This window comes from Protopterus annectens, chromosome 2.part2, assembly GCF_019279795.1.
Source record: "Protopterus annectens isolate FY-2018-M chromosome 2.part2, PAN1.0, whole genome shotgun sequence".
Lineage (NCBI taxonomy): Eukaryota > Metazoa > Chordata > Ceratodontiformes > Protopteridae > Protopterus > Protopterus annectens.
This window is the reverse complement of record NC_056730.1, coordinates 852,319,514-852,338,844: the sequence shown is the minus strand read 5'-3', so window position 1 is coordinate 852,338,844 and position 19,331 is coordinate 852,319,514. Positions and strand designations below refer to the sequence as shown.

Below are 19,331 nucleotides of genomic sequence, written 5' to 3'. Positions count from 1 at the left end.
TATTAACTCTGTCTTGTCTCTTCTTGTATCCCCTCTTACCTATCCCCACCCCCATTCTACCTTACCTCTCCCAACCCACTTGTTAATGGCAAGGTCTCACGTCAGTCAGCATGTTAATAATTGATCATTACTTGATGTATCTCATTTGATGCTGCCTGCCATTCAGGATAAAAAAAATGTTTTATTTTCTGCATAGTCAGCCAAGTTAAGCCAACTTAACCAAGAGCCAGTAACTTGTGCTACTTGCTCCCATGTCCTGTTGCCTGAGCTCATCTGCCCAGAGGACTTCATGGACAGATGGACCAACTGCCCTTGAACACTTTAAAAAGCAAGTGAGCCGCCCCTGACTATATGACCTGTTTGTTGTTTGTTAATTTTATTTGTGGAGGAAAAACATAAAATATTGTGCATTTGCATTGCCATACCGTATTCCATACTATATTTGTTGTTATAATGTTTGTGCTGACAGTTTTACTCATTTTGTCAACAAAAACTGATTTTAACAACAATGTGAATGAACTGTTCTAGAGCATATATAATATACCATGAGTAGCAATGTAGTAAACTGATGAAGTCCTGTTTGTGTTAAGGATGAAGGTGCTTAATCAGTTTGGTCATAAATAAATAATATATTTTATTTTATAGAAGAATCCTGGTTGTGGATTCTTCTATAAAATAAAGTATATTATTTATTTATGACCAAACTGATTAAGTACTTTCATCCTTAACACAAACAGGATTTCATTAGTTTACTACATTGCTTTTGCTTTTTTTTTAATTTGCAATGCTTCTCATGGTACATTATATAAGCTCTAGAACAGTCCTGGTTGTGATGCTGTGGTGGTGCAGTGGTTAGCGTTGTCACCTCACAGCAAGAGGTTCTTCGATTCAGTTCTTGTCTGGAGTTCCTTCTGTGTGGAGTCTGCATGCCCTCCATGTGGTCGATTGAACTTTAAAGACATGCAGGTAGGTGTGTGAGTGTGTGCCTTCTCTGAAGGTTGGGTGCCGGGCTGGCAACTCGACACCGTAAAACTCCACTGTCAGTCAATAGCGGACCAGTGATCCACTGTGGTGACCCCTAACTGGGAAAAGCCGAAAGTCAGAAGAATCCTTGTTGTGGTTTCTGGTTACTATTTTTTTTTTTTTTGGTTGTTTAGTGGTAAATGCTCACTTTATTATAAAAGCATGTTCATAGGCTCATAGGACGATACTAGGCTATTGGCCCAGAGGCCCTTATAAACCTAGCCAAGAATTTAACCCAAGTTACCAAAAAGCCGCACCTGTTTTCCCTGTCCAGCAGAGACACAGGTGGGATCCCAGTGGTATATTTTCTGTTTCCCATCCAGTTGTCCAGGTTCCTCTTAAAGAGGGCTAGTGAGGTACTTTGCTTGACATGGAGAGGAAGTCTATTCCACAGATGGGGAGTTGTTGGGACATAAATCTATCCTGCCAACAAGTTCTATTAATGTCACAGACCAGGTTGAGACCTTGCGTGTGGGTTGCGTGAATGGAGTTTGACTTACGGATATGCAGCAACTCCATCAACACTGATTCTGAGACGGCCTTTTATGCCAGACACAGGTCACCTCTGAGCAGTCTGTATGAGACTAAGTAGAGTGAGTAGAGGGACAGGACTTTTAGCCTAGCTGTATAGGATAGGTGTTTGAGACCCTGGATTTTCCTGGTCAGGAACCTTTGTCGTCTCTCCAACTGCTGCACGTGCTTGGCAAGGTACATGCCGAAGGGGCATTGTATTCGATAATGGGTCTGATAAGGGAGGAGTGCACAGATATTATGACCGCCTTGTTCCTGGATAAAATACCCTTACTTATGAGGTGGGCTATATAGAAAACCTTCCATACAACGGAGGCAACATGGTGGTCAAAAGTCAGGTTGCTATCAACATGGATGCCCAAGTCCCTCACAACTGATTGTGTGCTTAGTACATTGTTATTAATGTGATAATTAGTGGGGAAAACACCAAGAGCAAACAAAGTACCTGCACATATGGCTGGTGCATGGCTGTACAATTTGAACAAACCAATAAAAAAAGAAAGAGCCAGCACCCAAAATCCATGTGTAGCCTTCCAGCAAAAAGATTTTATTCCACGAAGACTGAAAAAATAATTAGACCAGTGAGGTCATACCGGTTTTGGCAAAAGCCTTCCTCAGCAACCACACATTAAAAAATATATGTATAAACTATTGATTCACAAGCCCTTATATGCAATATGGTAGCGCTCTCTAGTGAGTAAAAAATATATTACAATATTATATGACAAATATAACAAAATATTTCAATACCACAAAATATCTGTATGTACAGGAATTCATAATAGATATAGAATGATAATCCATTACAAAATATTTCAGAATTGGTCATTCAACCCAGGTGAAAATAAGGCTCCCAATTTAACAATCCACATTTTTTTCTTTGTTTTTTAATAATTCATGTAATACATGAACCTCATTATTCCTGAACCTGATATGGTCAATGACCATGAAGCTAAAAATCCCTGTTGAATGTATGAGTATATGTTTATATAAAAAACTCAAACCTTTCTTGTTTCTAATATCACTTAAATGTTCACCGACCCTTATTTTAAAGGGTCAGGAAGTTTGTCCCACATAAAATGCCTGACAGCTACATTGGGCTAAATAAATAACCCAACTGGTACTGCAATTAGCAAAAAATGAAACATTATAAACATGTGGAGAATTGTGAGAAGTGAAACTGTCTGACTTTAGCACCCTCGGACAATATGAGCAATGCCCACATGGATAGCAACCCAGTGTAAATTGTCCAGTTATTGTTGTTTGTACAGTTGAATTGGGAAGATGGTTATATACCCTTTTGTAAAGACTAAATAAGGATCCCAATGACCGCCCCTTCCGAAAGGAATAAGAATACTGATCCTTGGTATAATTATTTAATGTGTCATCTGACTGTAATAAATGCCAGTGTCTTTGAATGATGTTCATAAAACTCCTGGTGTTTCTGCCATAGGTAGTAACCAGTCTAGGCTCCTGAGATTTATCTGTACCCTTAGCACGATATAACAACAACTGTGACCTATCTTGTTGATTGGCAAACCGACTGGCCCTAGTAATGTCACCCGCTTGATATCCCCTGTTCTTAAATCTGGATATTAATTCCTGTCGATGATAGGCGTACGTGGAGGAATCAGAACAAATTTGCCTAATACGGAGAAATTGTGATTTGGGGATATTCCTGATGACATGTTGTGGGTGGAAGCTTGTAGCATGAAGCAGGGTGTTGAACTGAGGAAACTTTCTAAATACCTCACTCTCCAAAGTGTCCAGTTCTGTTCTCCTAATAGACACATCTAGAAAGGTGATCTCCGACCTATTATAAATTAACTTAAATTCAACACCTCACTTGTTACAATTCACATACTCCAGGAATTCAAACAAGAATTCCTCATCTGCTCTCCACACCAACCAACAGTCATCAAAATATCTCCTCCAAATATCTAATTCATTCATGTAGATGTTATGATTGATGTCATAAATCAGTTGTTCCTCCATGTACGCCATAAACAGGTCCGCATATATAGGGGCAAAAGAAGCCCCAATAGCAGTACCTTGAATCTGCCAGAAACACTTATCTTTGAAATAGAAGACATAAGTTCATAGGTTCATACTAGGCTATCTGCCCTGGGGCATTTACAAGCCTAGCCCAAGTGTGTTTGGCTTTCGCCACCCTTACTTAGAATTGAGTTTGCTATGCCCTATTTAAGGTTAGTTTACTGAGCCTCTGTCTAGCAGAGACACAGAAGTAATCCCCTGGGTGAATCTACGATCTCCCATCCACTCATCAAGATTCCTCTTGAAGAGAGTCAGCGAGGTGCTCTGCCTAACATGGATCAGTATTCTATTCCAAAGTGAAGGGAGCCTCTGTGTTATGAATCTGTCCCTCCAGCATGTTCTATTTAGCTCTGTGCTGAGGTTCAAATCCCTCGAGCGCATGGTTCTAAGGGATTTGGATTTTTTGAGGTGGAGCATGTCCATTAATTCTGGGTTAGACATAGCTTTGTATGTCAGGCATAGATCGCCTCGAAGTAGGCGGTATGCGACTGAGTAAAGTTGGAGTTTCTTTAACCTGGCAGCATATGGCATCTGCTTGAGTCCCTTGATCCTCTTTGTGAGGTACTTTTGGGGTCTTTCCAGCTGCTGCAGGTGGCGGTTTAGGTACATCCCAAAAGGGGCATTGTATTCTATGATGGGTCTGATGAGGGATGAATAGAGGGGCACTATTACCTCCCCTGATCTGGATGTGAATCCTTTAGTGATAGGGTGGGCTATGTAGAAGGTCTTTCTAACCACTTTGGCAACGTGGTTGTCAAAGGAGAGATTGCTATCAACTTGGGACCCCAGATCCCTAATTACATTTTCTGTATTTAATGGGTTTCCACCTATATGGTAGTTTGTGGGCACTTTATTTTTGCCACAGGGTATGACTATACACTTCTTGGCATTCAGCTTTAGGCCATGGCTCTGGCACCAGTTATCCGTCTCTGTGAGACCTTTTTGAAGGATGTTCGTGTCAGCTGGAGAGTCAACAATGGCTCCCAGCTTGCAGTCATCCGCAAACTTAGTCAGCCATAGTCCTCCCGTGCTGGCCTGTACCTCGGAAAAGTAAATGCCGAACAAGAGAGGTCCCAGGACCGAGCCCTGTGGGACACCACTTGTGACCGGTTTCGAGTCAGACATGACTCCGGCAATTCTGACACTGTGAGTTCTGTCTTTGAGCCAGTTAGCCACCCATCTTGTGACATAGGGGTTTATGTTTAAGCTGGATAGCTTATCTATGATGCCTGAGTGGGGTATTTTGTCAAATGCCTTTGCGAGGTCCAGATAGGCCGTGTGGACTACCTTCCCTTCATCTATAGCCTTGGTGACTGTTTCGAAGAAGTCAACCAGGTTCAAGAGGCAGGATCTGCCCTTGACAAAGCCGAACTGAGTAGGATCCAATGTCTGTAGGTCCCCAATGTCTTTCTTTATGAGTTCCATGATGATCCTCTCCATGGCTTTGCAGATAAGGCTAGTCAGTCTTCTGGGGCGATAGTTACCAGGGTCTGTTGAGGCACCACCTTTGTGGAACGGGGCCACTGTTGCTGTACGCCATTCTTTGGGTACATATCCCGTAGTGAGGCTGAGATTGTACAGCATTTTTACGTGTGGGTTTAGTTCTTCTTGGAGTTCATGTAGGATGCAGCCCGGGACACCGTCTGGTCCCATTGAGGCAGTGTTTTTTGCCTTGGAAAGGGCGGCCTTCACCTGGACATCTGAGATGTTTTGGAGGCTGCACTCTACTGGGATAGATATTTGTTCTTTAGGGGGGGAAGGGGGGGAGAAGTTTGCACTGAACCTGTCTGCCAGGATGTTGGCAATGTCTGTGGGTTCAGTGTATTTTTTGTCATTTAGAATCAACTCTGAACATACCTGGGAGTTGCATCCCAGGTTCCTAACATAGCTAAAGAAGGCCTTGTGATTGTCTTTTGTGTCCTGTGCAATTTTTCTTTTGAAACTGGCCTTGGAGGATTTTATGAGGGATCGTAATTTTTTGCTAGTACTGATCAGAGATGCCTTCCCTTTTAGGGATTTTGCTCTATCATGTAGTAGCTTCCTCCTTCTGTTGTACAACTTATTTATGGCTGGGGTCCACCAGACTGGACGCCTGCCTTTGGACGCTTGGGTCTTGGTTTTGTTTGGGATAGCATGGTCCATGCACACCTGGAGGTGTCCATAGAATGCGTTTATATAGGATTCCGTGGTTTGGGCCGTAATTTCCACCAATCCTGGGGCCTTGAAGGTTTCTACTTCGGATTTGAGAAGTGTGAAGTTCGCTTTTGAGAAGTTCTTCACTGTGGTTTTCTGGGCTGGGGGTGGGGTCGGGTTTTGGATATCCAGTGAAATTAATTTATGGTCTGATCTTACCAATGAGGGGAGTACCTCTGGTGTGGAGCATAGGGTCCCCATGTTGGTGATGATCAGGTCCAGTATGTTTTCCCCTCTTGTGGGAATTTTGACCAGTTGTTCCATAGCATTTGAGTTTAAGAATTCCAGGAACCTTTGGGCTAGGATGTTGGGGCTTGAGTAATGCTCCCAGTCAATGTTAGGGTAGTTGAAGTCACCTAATATAATGATGTTTGGAGAGATCTTCATGTTCTCCAGTGTTTTCAGGAAAGCCGAGTGGGATTCCTGATTTTGAGACGGTGGTCTGTAGCATGCTATAAACTGAAGTGGAGTTTTGCCCACTGTTAGTTGCACATGGATGGTTTCTGATGCTTTGTGTAACACTACTAACCTGGAGGTGTGGGTATCCTTGATAAATATAGATACTCCCCCTACTTTTGTGATTCGGTCCGGGTTTTGGGACCGAAAAGCATGGTATGAGGTATAACCTGGTAGTGCTGGAGTGCTCTCTGGAGCCTTGAACCAGGTTTCTGTCACTGCACAGATATCGATGTTCTCCATACTGAGGAGAGATTTGAGTGCGTGCATTTTGAAGTTTAGACTTCTGGCGTTTAGCAGCATAACCCTTAGTTTCTTGTTCTTAGTGTTTTCTAAGGAGGTGGGTTTGACTTTTGAGCCTTATCTAAAAAAGGCACTATAGGGGTGGCAAGAGCCTTTGCCAGTATCCGAAAGCCCAGGGGAGACAGGTGCAAGCCATCCCTTGCGAAGCAACGTGGCTTGTCAAGCATGTCTTCCCAGGCTGACAGACACTGGATCCCCTTTGAATGACACCAAAATTTTAGCCAGTTATTAAAATTGATCATTTTGTCTTTGTTTTGTGGAATCATTCTAGGTGAGGGTAAGATGCTGCTCAAGGTCAGTCATACCGGTCTGGGCTACATGATCGGAGAGCTCCTTTATGTCTCTTTTCATGTAGTCGAGGGAGGTACATCTCAGGTCGTTCACACCAGCGTGTACTATGACCGAGTCATACTTGTACTTGCTTTGGAGCGACCTGAGTGCTTGCGTAATGTGGCAGATCCTAGCGCCCAACAGGCAGCTCACTGTGACTTTCTCTTTGTTCAGCCTGGTGAGCGGAGCGTCAGTATGCCTGACTATAGAATCACCTATTACAAGTGTGTCAGGTGTGTTGTTCTGCCTTAAGGGCTGTGACTGTTTGGCACTCTGACTTTGCGGGTTATGTGTTGCTCGTGTTTTGTTGTGGGGTAGCATTTGCTTGGATATTTGCTTTGGAGGTCTCTGCTGTTTAGGTATATTTTTGATTAGAGCCTCCGAATATGTTTTTGTGTGCTTGTGTGGTTGGATTGCTGTTTTGGTAGGACTATGTGAGACTGGATTAGTGCTATGTGATGTTACCTTCTCCTCCGGTCTGGTTACACCAGTTTTGAGGTGAGAGAGTTTGGCCTCCAGTTTGGCTATATGGTTGCATCTCACATATGTTTGATCCTGTTTGGAGGAGGAGAGGGTTGTCAGTGTACATGAGGCAGTTGTAACATTGCCTCAAGATTCCCAGATTCACCAGTTGGACTGGAGAGGAGACCATTAACTGACCTTTGGACATGCTAGAGTAGTATAGGGGACTCTTTTATCACACAGTGAAAAGGACTAATAGGGGACAAGGTAGTCTTATAGGGTATATGAGGATGTAGTGCTTTTAGTATATTAGTGCTAAAATGCAAGATTGCTTATTTGGGCAAGTCAAGGGTCTTAGATTAAGAATAGGATGCTTACTTTGAGAATTAGAGCAGTTCCAAGGGAAAAAGTGAAGAGCAGACTCAGTGGAGCCGGAAAAAGTTTAAACCCGATTAGGCGGCGCTGCCAGATGCTGCACTATGCACACAATCACGCAAAAGTGGATTTTGATGCAGGGAACTTCAAAGAGCTAGAAATGGTCCAAAACGACCAATTACTACTAGATTCTTGTGCTGAGGTCACTCCTTTAGGGACAGATAGGCTGCTCAAGGCTCCCCACTCCCACTGGTGAGCAAAGAAACTTCCTTCTATCCAAGTAAGGTAATGGGCAACACAGGAACTATCCCAAAGTCCAGAATACAGCAAAGCCTGTATAGGGGACTATTCTAGCCAAGGAAAGGCGGGAAACAAGGATAATTTTTTTTTTGTTTGTTTTTTCAGGAAAACAACAGTGTATTAAATGCACAGGCTAGCGCACTTGAGTGGGCAGCTTCAACAGTTAATTTAAACAAACAACTTTAACTTAAGTGTAGGTAATAAAAAAAACGCTAAATGCAGTTAAATTAGCAGTTTAACTTCGTTTTCAGCAAGAAAGGAAGGTTGCACAGGTAGAAACAGCAAAAATATGCTTATATCTTGAAAGTAGTCGCTTTTTTCGATTCTCTGCTGCTAGCACCACTTTGCAGGACCACGAGGAGCTGTTGCTGAATAGTATAAGCGAAAAAAAAACGCTCACAGGCGGATTTTTATGCAGGGAACTTCAAAGAGCTAGAAATGGGTGAGTACCAATTAAGCCATACAAACCAAAAGAGTGTTAAAACCTGGTTTGTACATGTTTGCCCGATCAAGCCAATATTGCAAAGCAATAAGTACTGCCCAATGGGGGATACTGGTGTACAAGGAGGTGACATCCAAAGTACATAAGAGCCAGTTCAGTTCTAATTGCATATCTGATATAATGGCAAGAAACTGGGTGATATCCTGTATCCTCGCCCGTATCAATGATAGCAAAGGTTTGAGATATTGTGTAAGAAATTCCGACAAGGGCTCAGTAAAGGAGCCTCTGCCAGAAACAATTGGTCGGCCAGGCGGTCTATTGGGATCCTTATGGATCTTGGGCAAAAAATAAATGTATTGTTTTTTAGGGTGGTTAACCTTAAGGTGATAACAGGTATCATGAGTAATGATACCCTCCTCTTCTGCTAGATCCCAAAATTTATCAATATCTTGTTTGAACGTACTAGTTGGATCAATAGACATTTCCTTGTAATTAGATTTGTTAAATAATTGTCGCTCTGTCTCTGCTTCATAATCTACCCAATTCTGAACCACCACTGCCCCACCCTTATCTGCCGACAAAATGGTAATACCACAATTCTTAATAAGATCTTCAACACATGATTTTTCCTGTTTATTAAGATTATTCTTGATCATATTATACTTGCTCAAATGCAAGTGTAAATCCTTAAGAACCCAATTTTGAAAAGACTGAACAATGGTTGACACTGGTGGCTTGAATTGTGAAGATCTGAAATGAAAAGGTGCAAGGCCAGATGGATCCACCTTTTCCCCTTCCAAGTTATGAAAAAACAATCTTAAATTAATAATACGGCAGCAATTAACATCTTGTGCAAAATGATGCTCCAGAACACAAAAACCTGGCATAAAACCCAAACCTTTATTTAGAACTTGAAGTTGTTGCTCATTAAGTGTAACAGATGATATGTTATGTACATTATTCACCTCAATATTCAAATTTTGGTCATATTCTGAAGAATCACCCCAAGATCCATGATGTTTTTTGTGTTTCCTACCCCATTGTCTCTGAGATCTGTGCCTAAAGGGATCCCCCCTGTCAAACTATGCTCCAAATTGTTCCTCTTGGGAACTGGCAAAACTCTGGTGTGGCCATCCTCCCAATCTGTATTTGATGATGATTCATCCCCAGATGTGGCAGACTCCCTATCTCTTTTCTTCAATATAGACTTAGGTCGAGAAACCCTAGATTTCTTGGGAGTTTGGAAAGATGTAATGAATTTGACCCTGGGACGCACCTCAAAAGGCTTACCTCTCTCATATGAAGGTCCTACCGAAAACCCTGATATTGGGCGATTTCAATTACCCTACCATTCACTGGGAAAACTACTCAAGTACAAATTCCCAGGCCCAGTGCTTCCTGGAATTCATTAACTCAAATGCCGTGGATCAGCTGGTAAACTCCCCTACCAGAGGTGAAAACATATTGGACCTGGTCATCACCAACATGGGCGACAGGTGTTCCACACCAGAGGTCAACCCGTCACTGGTTAGATCAGACCATAAACTAATCACTCTGGATGTCCACATCCCACCACCACCCCCAACTATGGAAACCACAGTAAAAAAAACTTTTCTAAAGCAAACTTCACCTTACTTAAGACAGAGGTGGTAAGTTTCACAGCCCCCACGCTAAAGGATAATGCTGCCCAAGATGCAGAAACCTTTACAAATGCACTCTATGAGCACCTACAAGGATGCATGGATCGTGCTATCCCTAGCAAAACCAAGACTCACTCCTCTACGAGAAGGAAACCAGTTTGGTGGACCCCTGCAATAAACAGGCTATACAATAGAAGGAGGAAACTAGTTCAGAAAAAAAGCAAATACCAAGAAGGAAAGACATCCCTGATCAGTATCACTTAGAAACTCAGGTCCCTCATGAAATCATCCAAGGCTAACTTCAAAAGAAAAATAGCCAAGGATTCAAAAGATAACCACAAAGCGTTTTTTAGCAAAGTTAAGAATCTAAGTGGCAACTCGCAGATATGCACTGAACTAGTGCAAAATAGCACAAAATATACTGAACCTACTGATATTGCCAACATCCTGGAAAATAGATTCAGTGCAAACTTCACCCCCCTCTCACCTCCAAAAGGGCCCACAACAATACCGGAAAAGTGTAGTGTCCCAAAAATCACAGACGCACAGGTGAAAACAGCCCTTTCAAAAGCCAAAAACACAGTGTCAGTGGGACCAGATGGTGTCCCAGGCTGCGTCTTGCACGAACTACAGAATGAACTAACCCCCCCCCCCACCTAAACACGCTGTTCAACCTCAGCCTCTCCACAGGCTACATGCCCATAGAATGGCGCACAGCCACGGTTATTGATCTCCACAAAGGAGGGGCCACAACTGACCCTGGTAACTATCGCCCCATAAGCCTCACTAGCCTAGTCTGCAAGGCTATGGAGCGCATCATCATGGAACTCATTAAAAAAGACATTGGAAAACTCCAAACACTTGACCCGTCCCAGTTCGGCTTTGTTAAGGGCAGATCATGCCTACTAAACCTGGCTGACTTCTTTGAGACAGTCTCCGAGGCCATAGACAAGGGAAAGGTGGTTCATACAGCCTACCTTGACCTCGCCAAGGCTTTCGACACAATTCTCCACTCAGGTATTACAGAAAAACTCACGAGCCTGAACATAAACCCCTATGTCACGAGATGGGTTGCCAACTGGCTTACAGACAGAACTCACACGGTAAGAATAGCGGGCTCCAGGTCTGACTCTAAACCAGTCACAAGTGGTGTCCCGCAAGGCTTGGTCCTGGGACCCCTACTGTTCAGCATATACTTCTTAGAAGTACAGGCAAACACAGGAGGACTATGGCTAACCAAGTTCGCCGATGACTGCAAACTGGGAGCCATAATTGACTCTCCGGCTGACACAGACATCCTCCAAAAGGGCCTTACTGAGATGGACACCTGGTGTCAAAGTCATGGCCTCAAGCTAAATGCCAAAAAATGCATAGTCATCCCATTTGGGAAAAACTCCCACGAATTACCACATAGGTGGCAGCCCCCTTAATACAGAAGAGGTGAAAAGAGATCTGTGGACCCAGGTAGGTAGTAATTGTTCCCTTGACAATCATATTGCCAAAGTAGTTAGGAAATCCTTCTATGTGGCCCATCTAATTACTAAAGGGTTTGTATCTAGAAATAAAGAGGTTATAGTGCCACTCTACTCGTCACTCATTAGACCCATCATAGAGTACAGTGCCCCATTTGGGATGTACCTCACAAGACACTTCCAACAGCTGGAAAGACCACAAAAGTACCTCACCAAGAGGATCACTGGCCTCAAACATATGTCCTATGCAGCCCGACTGAAAAAACTCCGGCTGTACTCAGTGGCATATCGCTTACTCAGAGGTGATCTCTGCCTGATTTACAAAGCCATGTCCAACTCAGAATTGATGGACATGCTCCACCTAAAGAAATCCAAGTCACTGCGAGCCACACGCTCTAGTGAGCTAAACAACCTCACCAAAACAATAAATAGAACATGCTGGAGGGATAGATTCATGTCACAGAGACTCCTCATGCTTTGGAACAAAATTCTAAATTACATCAGGCAGTGCCCCTCACTAACACTCTTCAAGAGAAACCTAGACGAGTGAATGGGTAACAGAAAATACACCCCTGGGATCACTTCATTGGCTCTGCTTGACAGAGGATCAGTTAATTAATCAGTGGGGCGGCAAAAGCCAACACACTCTGGCTAGGCTTATAAATGCCCTCAGGCAGATAGCCTAGTACCTACTTATGAACCTAATAATCTGCTCCCTGGTGATGAGGGAAGGAGGGGGCAGGTGCTGAGGATGTCCTGGTTTACTGATGGTGGGGGACAGGGAGGTGAAGTTTTCACTAAACTTGTCTGCCAGCAGGTTGGCTATATCTATGACATTTGTTATTTGGTATTCTTGACCACCAGTTCAGATCAGGTTTGGGAGTTACCTCTGAGATTGCAGATGAATGCGAAGAAGGCCTTGTGATTGTCCTCAGTGGATGTTGCCAATTTGGACTCGAAGTTAGCCTTAGAGGAATTTACCAGTGACCTTATTTGCTTGTTCAGACAAAGAAGAGATTGCTTCCAACTTGGTACCTGCTCCTTCTTTGTCCAGGACAGCAATGTTTTCCTTTCTATTATAGAGTCTGTTTATTGCTGCTGTCCATTTACTCTTCCTTGAGGAAGCTGATAGGATCCTGTCAGGTATCATGTTTATTGAATATTGACTGTGAATTGCAATCTGCAAAACCTTGCAGTTATAATTGTAGAGACTGTCCGTGTCATTTTTAGTGATAGCAGGTCACAGACTTAGTAGCTGGCATCTGCTGCAACTGTAAACTGTAGTTTTTCCTGTTTACACAGCAGACATGGCAGTCTGTGTAAGCAGTAATCTGTCTCTCATTCAGCAGCTGGAACTTTAGTTACTTTGCAGCAACTTCACTTCTTGTTGTTCTTGCCAGCACAGGCACCCATTATTGAATGAAGTTAATTATGTAGCTGCTGACCATACAGTGCTGGCCAGCGCACAAGCACTTTAAATCTGAGCCTCAAGGAAACTGAGACTCAGTGTTGTTTATGCAAAATCGGTTTGCAGCAAATGCCTCTCTCTCTCTCTCTTTTTTTGCACGGTCAGACTTGCCTGTGTCCCTTTTAGTTTAGGGGCTTGACAGACGCACTTAAGTATGAGTCTGAAGGAAAGTGAGACTCACTGTTGCTTATGCTATGTTTGTTTGTAGTGTCATTTTATGTTTAAATGTTAATAAATTGCTCTGTTTCTTCTGTGAAACTTGAAATAAAAACATTTAAATCCAAATCTCTGTGATCACTATAAATGTAAAGATGTGTTTTAACAGTGTTTTATGATAACTGTGGTGAGAAAGAGATAAAGATGGCCAAATAGTGGACTATTGGTATGGCTGTGGGCTGGGGGGCAGTTCAGTGTTCTGTCTAGGGCCCTATTTTACCATGATCTGGCTGTGCCATCATTTTAGTTATTTACCCATCCTTTCTCCCTAAATTAATTAACAGTGTTTGCTATATATACTGTCTTCCTCCATTTCCACCATGATACGGGTCTGTTTTTCATATTAAATTCACATCACTTCCTCCTTCTGCATCGTAGCTATTCTTCCGTATTAGTTTCTGAATTTTCAGTAGGTTTTCAACAGACTTGACTTTTTTTTTCTTTTCCTTCTAATGCACTTATTGTTTTGTCTCTGATAATTGCATTTATTCCAACTACAGTTCCTTTACAGGTCCTTTCTAACTTATTTTGTGACAAAATCAATTTGGTGTAGTTTTAATTGACTCTCTTTTTCTTTCCACTATACACACCATTCATCTTGGGTATGATACAATCTGTTGTAAAACTGTCAGAAAATGTATATACTTCAAAAGCTTAAATTTTCCTTCCCTTAACAGTACTGTTCCAGGTATTTGCATCAGTTTACCTTTCTCTTGTTTTTTAGTGAAGTTCCTCTGCAGGTGTTTCCAAAGCTGTACCCAACAGTTCGTCCAGAAATTTTAAGAATGATTATCAGAACTTTTTTCTTTTCCAAATCAGTAGTACATCATAGGTTCATAGGTTCATACTAGGCTATCTGCCCTGGGGCAATTATAAGCCTAGCCCTATTCTGTATGGCTTACGCCACCCCTTGATTTGAGTATACTGTGCCCTTTTTAAGGTTTAGTTTACTGTGCCTCTGTCTAATAGTGACACGGGAGTAATCCCTGGGACAAACCTACGATCCCCCATCCACTTATCGAGATTCTTCTTGAAGAGATTCAGTGAGGTGCTCTGCCTCACATGAACTGGAATTCTATTCCAGAGCGAAGGGAGCCTCTGGGTTATGAACCTGTCCCTCCAGCAAGTTCTATTTATTTCTGTGCTGAGGTTCAAGTCCCTCGAGCGTGTGGCTCTAAGGGATTTAGATTTACTGAGGTGGAGCATGTCCATTAATTCTGGATTTGACATAGCTTTGTATGTCAGGTATAGATCGCCTCGAAGTAGGCGGTATGCAACTGAGTAGAGCTGGAGTTTTTTAACCGAGCAGCATATGGCATCTATTTGAGACCCTTGATCCTCTTGGTGAGATACTTTTGGGGTCTTTATAATTGCTGCAGGTGTTGGGTAAGGTACATCCCAAAAGTGGCATTGTATTCCATGATGGGCCTGATGAGGGATGAATAAAGGGGCACGATTACCTCTCTTGATCTAGATGTGAAACCCTTCATGATGAGGTGGGCTATGTAGAAGGTCTTTCTAACCACTTTGGCAATGTGGTTTTCAAAGGAGAGATTGCTATCAACTTGGGTCCCCAGGTCCCTAATAACTTTCTCTGTACTTAATGAGTTACCGCCTATGTGGTAATTTGTGGGCACATTGTTTTTTCCAAAGGGTATGACTATATATTTTTTGGCATTTAGCTTTAAACCATGATGCTGGCACCAGTTATCTGTCTCTGTGAGACCTTTTTGAAGGATGTTTGCGTCAGCTGGAGAGTTGATTATGGCGCCCAGTTTGCAGTCGTCCCACCACATCAGCGAACCAAACACATAAATACACAAAAACATACTCGGAGGCTCTAAATAAAAATCTACCTAAGCAACAGAGACCTCCAAAGCAGACATCCAAGCAAACGCTACCTCAAAACAAAACACACACAACACATAACCCACAAAGTCAGTGTGCCAAGCAGCCACAGCCCTTAAGGCTGAATAACACACCTGATACTCTTGTAATAGGTGACTCTATTGTCAGACACACTGACGTCCCGCTCACCAGGCTGAATAAAGAGAAGGTCACGGTGAGCTGCCTGTCGGGTACTAGGATCTGCCACATAACGCAAGCACTCAGGTCACTCCAAAGCAAATACAAATATGACTCTGTCGTTGTACATGCTGGTGTGAATGACCTGAGACGTACCTCCCTGGATTACATGAAAAGAGACATAGAGGAGCTCTATGGTCATGTAGCCCAGGCTGGTATGACCCTGACCTTGAGCAGCATCTTACCCTCACCTAGAATGATGACACAGTACAAAGACAAAATGATCGAAATTTAACAATTGGCTAAAATTTTGGTGTCACTCAAAGGGGATCCAGTGTCTGTCAGCCTGGGATGACATGCTCGACAAGCCACGTTGCTTCGCTAGGGACGGCTTGCACCTGTCACCACTGGGCTTTCGGATATTGGCAAAGGCTCTTGCCACCCCCATAGTGCCTTTTTTAGGCAAGGCTCAAAAGTCAAACCCACCCCCATAGACAACACAAGGAACAAGAAACTAAGGGTAATGCTGCTAAACGCCAGAAGTCTTAACCTCAAGATGCACGCACTCAAAGCTCTCCTCAGTATGGAGAACATCGATATCTGTGCAGTGACAGAAACCTGGTTCAAGGCTCCAGAGAGCACCCCAGCACTACCAGGCTATACCTCATATCATGCTTTTCGGCCCCAAAACCCGGACCGAACCACAAAAGGAGGGGGAGTTTCCATATTTATCAAGGATATCCACACCTCCGGGTTAGTGGCATTGCACGAAGTATCAGAGACCATCAATGTGCAACTAACAGTGGGCAAGACTGCTTTTCAGTTTATAGCATCCTACAGACCACCCTCTCAAAGTCAGAAATCCCACTCGGCTTTCCTGAAAACATTGGAGAACATGAAGATCTCTCCGAACACCATTATATTGGACGACTTCAACTACCCAAACATTGACCGGGAGCACTACTCAAGCCACAGCACCTTAGCCCAAAGGTTCCTGGAAATTATAAACTCAAATGCTATGGAACAACTAGTCACCACTCCCACAAGAGGGGACAACATACTAGACCTGATCATTACCAACATGGGGACTTTATGCTCTACACCAGAAGTATATCCCTCATTGGTAAGATCAGACCATAAATTAATTTCACTGGATGTCCACATCCCGACCCCACCCCCAGCCCAGAAAACCACAGTGAAAAACTTCTCAAAAGCGAACTTCTCACTTCTCAAAACCGAAGTGGAATCCTTCAAGGCCCCAGGGCCAGTGGAAACTACGGCCCAAACTGCAGAATCCTATATAAACGCATTCTACGGACATCTCCAGGAATGCATGGATCATGCTATCCCAAACAAAACCAAAACCCAATCATCCAAAGGCAGGTGTCCAGTCTGGTGGACCCCTGCCATAAATAAACTGTACAACAGAAGGAGGAAGCTACTACATGATAGAGCAAAATCCCTAATAGGGAAGGCATCTCTGATCAGTACTAGCAAAAAATTACGATCCCTCATAAAATCCTCCAAGGCCAGCTTCGAGAGAAAAATTGCACAGGACACCAAAGACAATCATAAGGCTTTTTTCAGTTATGTTAGAAACCTGGGATGCAACTCCCAGACTTGTTCTGAGTTGATTCTAAATGACAAAAAATACACTGAACCCACAGACATTGCCAATATCCTGGCAGACAGGTTCAGTGCAAACTACTCCACCCCCTCCCCCCCAAAAGAGCAAGTATCTATCCCGGCAGAGGGCTGCCTCCCAAACATCTCTGATGCTCAGGTGAAGGCTGCCCTCTCCAAAGCAAAAAACACTGCTTCCATGGGACCAGATGGCGTCCCAGGTTGCGTCCTACATGAACTCCAAGAGGAACTAATCCCTCAAATAAAACAGCTATACAATCTCAGCTTCACTACAGGATATGTGTCCACAGAATGGCGTACAGCAACAGTGGTCCCACTCCACAAAGGTGGAGCCTCTACGGACCCTGGAAACTATCGCCCCATAAGCCTGACTAGCTTAGTCTGCAAGGCTATGGAGAGGATCATCATGGAGCTCATAAGCAAAGACATTGGGGACCTACAGACACTAGATCCTACCCAGTTCGGCTTTGTCAAGGGCAGATCCTGCCTTTTGAACCTGGTTGACTTCTTCGAAACAGTCACCAAAGCCATAGATGAAGGGAAGGTAGTCCACACAGCCTATCTGGACTTTGCAAAGGCATTTGACACAATACCCCACTCGGGCATCATAGATAAGCTATCCAGCTTAAATATAAACCCCTATGTCACAAGATGGGTCGCAAACTGGCTCAAAGACAGAACCCACAGAGTGAGAGTTGCTGGAGCCATGTCAGACTCGAAACCGGTCACAAGTGGCGTCCCACAGGGTTCTGTCCTGGGACCACTCTTGTCCGGTATATACTTTTCCGAGGTACAGGCAAATGTGGGAGGACATCACATGTCAAATCAATTTTACAGCTTTACATGTGACTCTCTCACCAGAAAAGTGGAGGCAGTTTTTAAGTGGAAACCATCCTTTGCTAACAGCCGTCACACACGTAACAAAAGATAAATGTATATTTTAAAAACTCTTGATGAGAAAAGTTTTTCTTAAAGACCTTTTGGTAAACTTCAGACTTCCTCCAGCAAAATATTCTGTTGCCATGTCACAAAGTCTGTCTCCACATCTGACATATTAAAGCATCATTAGCTCATACAGAAAAAAACACACACATTGAAAGGTGAAGTGGACAGAAATTATGCATTTAAAATAACAGGTCTCCAAAGCAATAAAATAACTTTTCTACTGTGTGTTTACAGAGGAAGAATAAAAGAGATATGCTAAAGATATGGGAGTTAATTTTGGTCTTTTCACACAGCAAATGGTCCTGACAAAGCTCCTGAATATAGACGTACACAAGACAGTTTAGGCACAGTGAGATTTACCTGAAATATTTTGAGAACTAGTAATGTCACTGATTTAGCTTTGTATTATTAGATGAGGTAAGGTTTCTGAAGACTGAAATATGGCAGATGGGATTCCTGTTCACAAGAATGGACATGACAGAGGCTGAAAACTACTTGCTTTGGTTTATCAAATGGGAAAACATAAACTGGGATAATAAGGTTAAAGTTGCACACCATCTTTTACTGAAGTAAAACTGATTTGCTGATATTTTTGAACTGCATATGATTGTTTCTGAGATAAGCAGGCAACATTTGAAGAATGTTTATGTAGATCCTGGTCAAGAGTGAGAGTTTCTATATGCTTTCACATTTTAAATTATGATTTGAAATTCTTATTTTGACAGGAAGAAGAAACCCCTCTTCACTGTGCTGCCTGGCATGGTTACTTCCCTGTTGCAAAAGCACTTTGTGAAGCTAATTGTAATGTGAATATCAGGAATAAAGAAGGAGAGTCTCCACTTCTGACTGCTTCAGCTAGAGGTTACCAAGACATTGTGGAGTGCCTAGTAGAACACGGTGCTGATCTTGATGCGACAGACAAGGTTAGTAAACAGGTCTCGTACTGATGATAGTAAAAGGGCAAGAAAAGCACAGAACTTAGCACTGAATGCTTCTGCCACAGCACTTATAGGCTACTGAGAATGATGATCAGCTTTAGAAAGTGATTCATAAACAAGCATATATAACCATCTTAATCAGTTGAAAGTGTTTTCTGAAGCAGTAAAGACAAGCAAGCCTAGAGTAACATTGTTTTCTTTTCTCTTTTTTTTTCCTCACTTTGTACTTATTTCCGGTCAGGCTGACGAGGAGGGACCATGATTCATACAGCCATAAAAGATGGTTTAATGATGTTTTCCTTTTTATCACGCCATAGCCTCCCAAAGGCACTCAGCATAGTATTGGTTCATAATGTGCAAAGGACGTCCTCTCACTTCTACAAGGGGTGTTTCCCCTCATGCAGCTCTGCCTTACCTGCAAAGCACGGGTGGTTTTCCAGCACTAGAGAAATCACACCTCCCGTTGTGCCCGTTTGTACACATAACAGCTCCCCAAGGAGAGGGTGATGCCCC

At 43.0% G+C, this 19,331-nt stretch overlaps 1 protein-coding gene across 2 annotated transcripts in view; it reads left to right on the top strand.

Annotated features, from left to right (window-relative positions):
* Positions 1–19,331, top strand: part of DAPK1 (death associated protein kinase 1) — a 1,440,273-nt gene that overhangs the window by 741,452 nt on the left and 679,490 nt on the right. For both annotated transcript variants that reach the window (XM_044064186.1, XM_044064185.1), the window contains one exon: positions 18,606–18,803. In XM_044064186.1, coding sequence (XP_043920121.1) covers positions 18,606–18,803 — 198 coding nt within the window. The remainder of the gene's footprint in view (positions 1–18,605; positions 18,804–19,331) is intronic.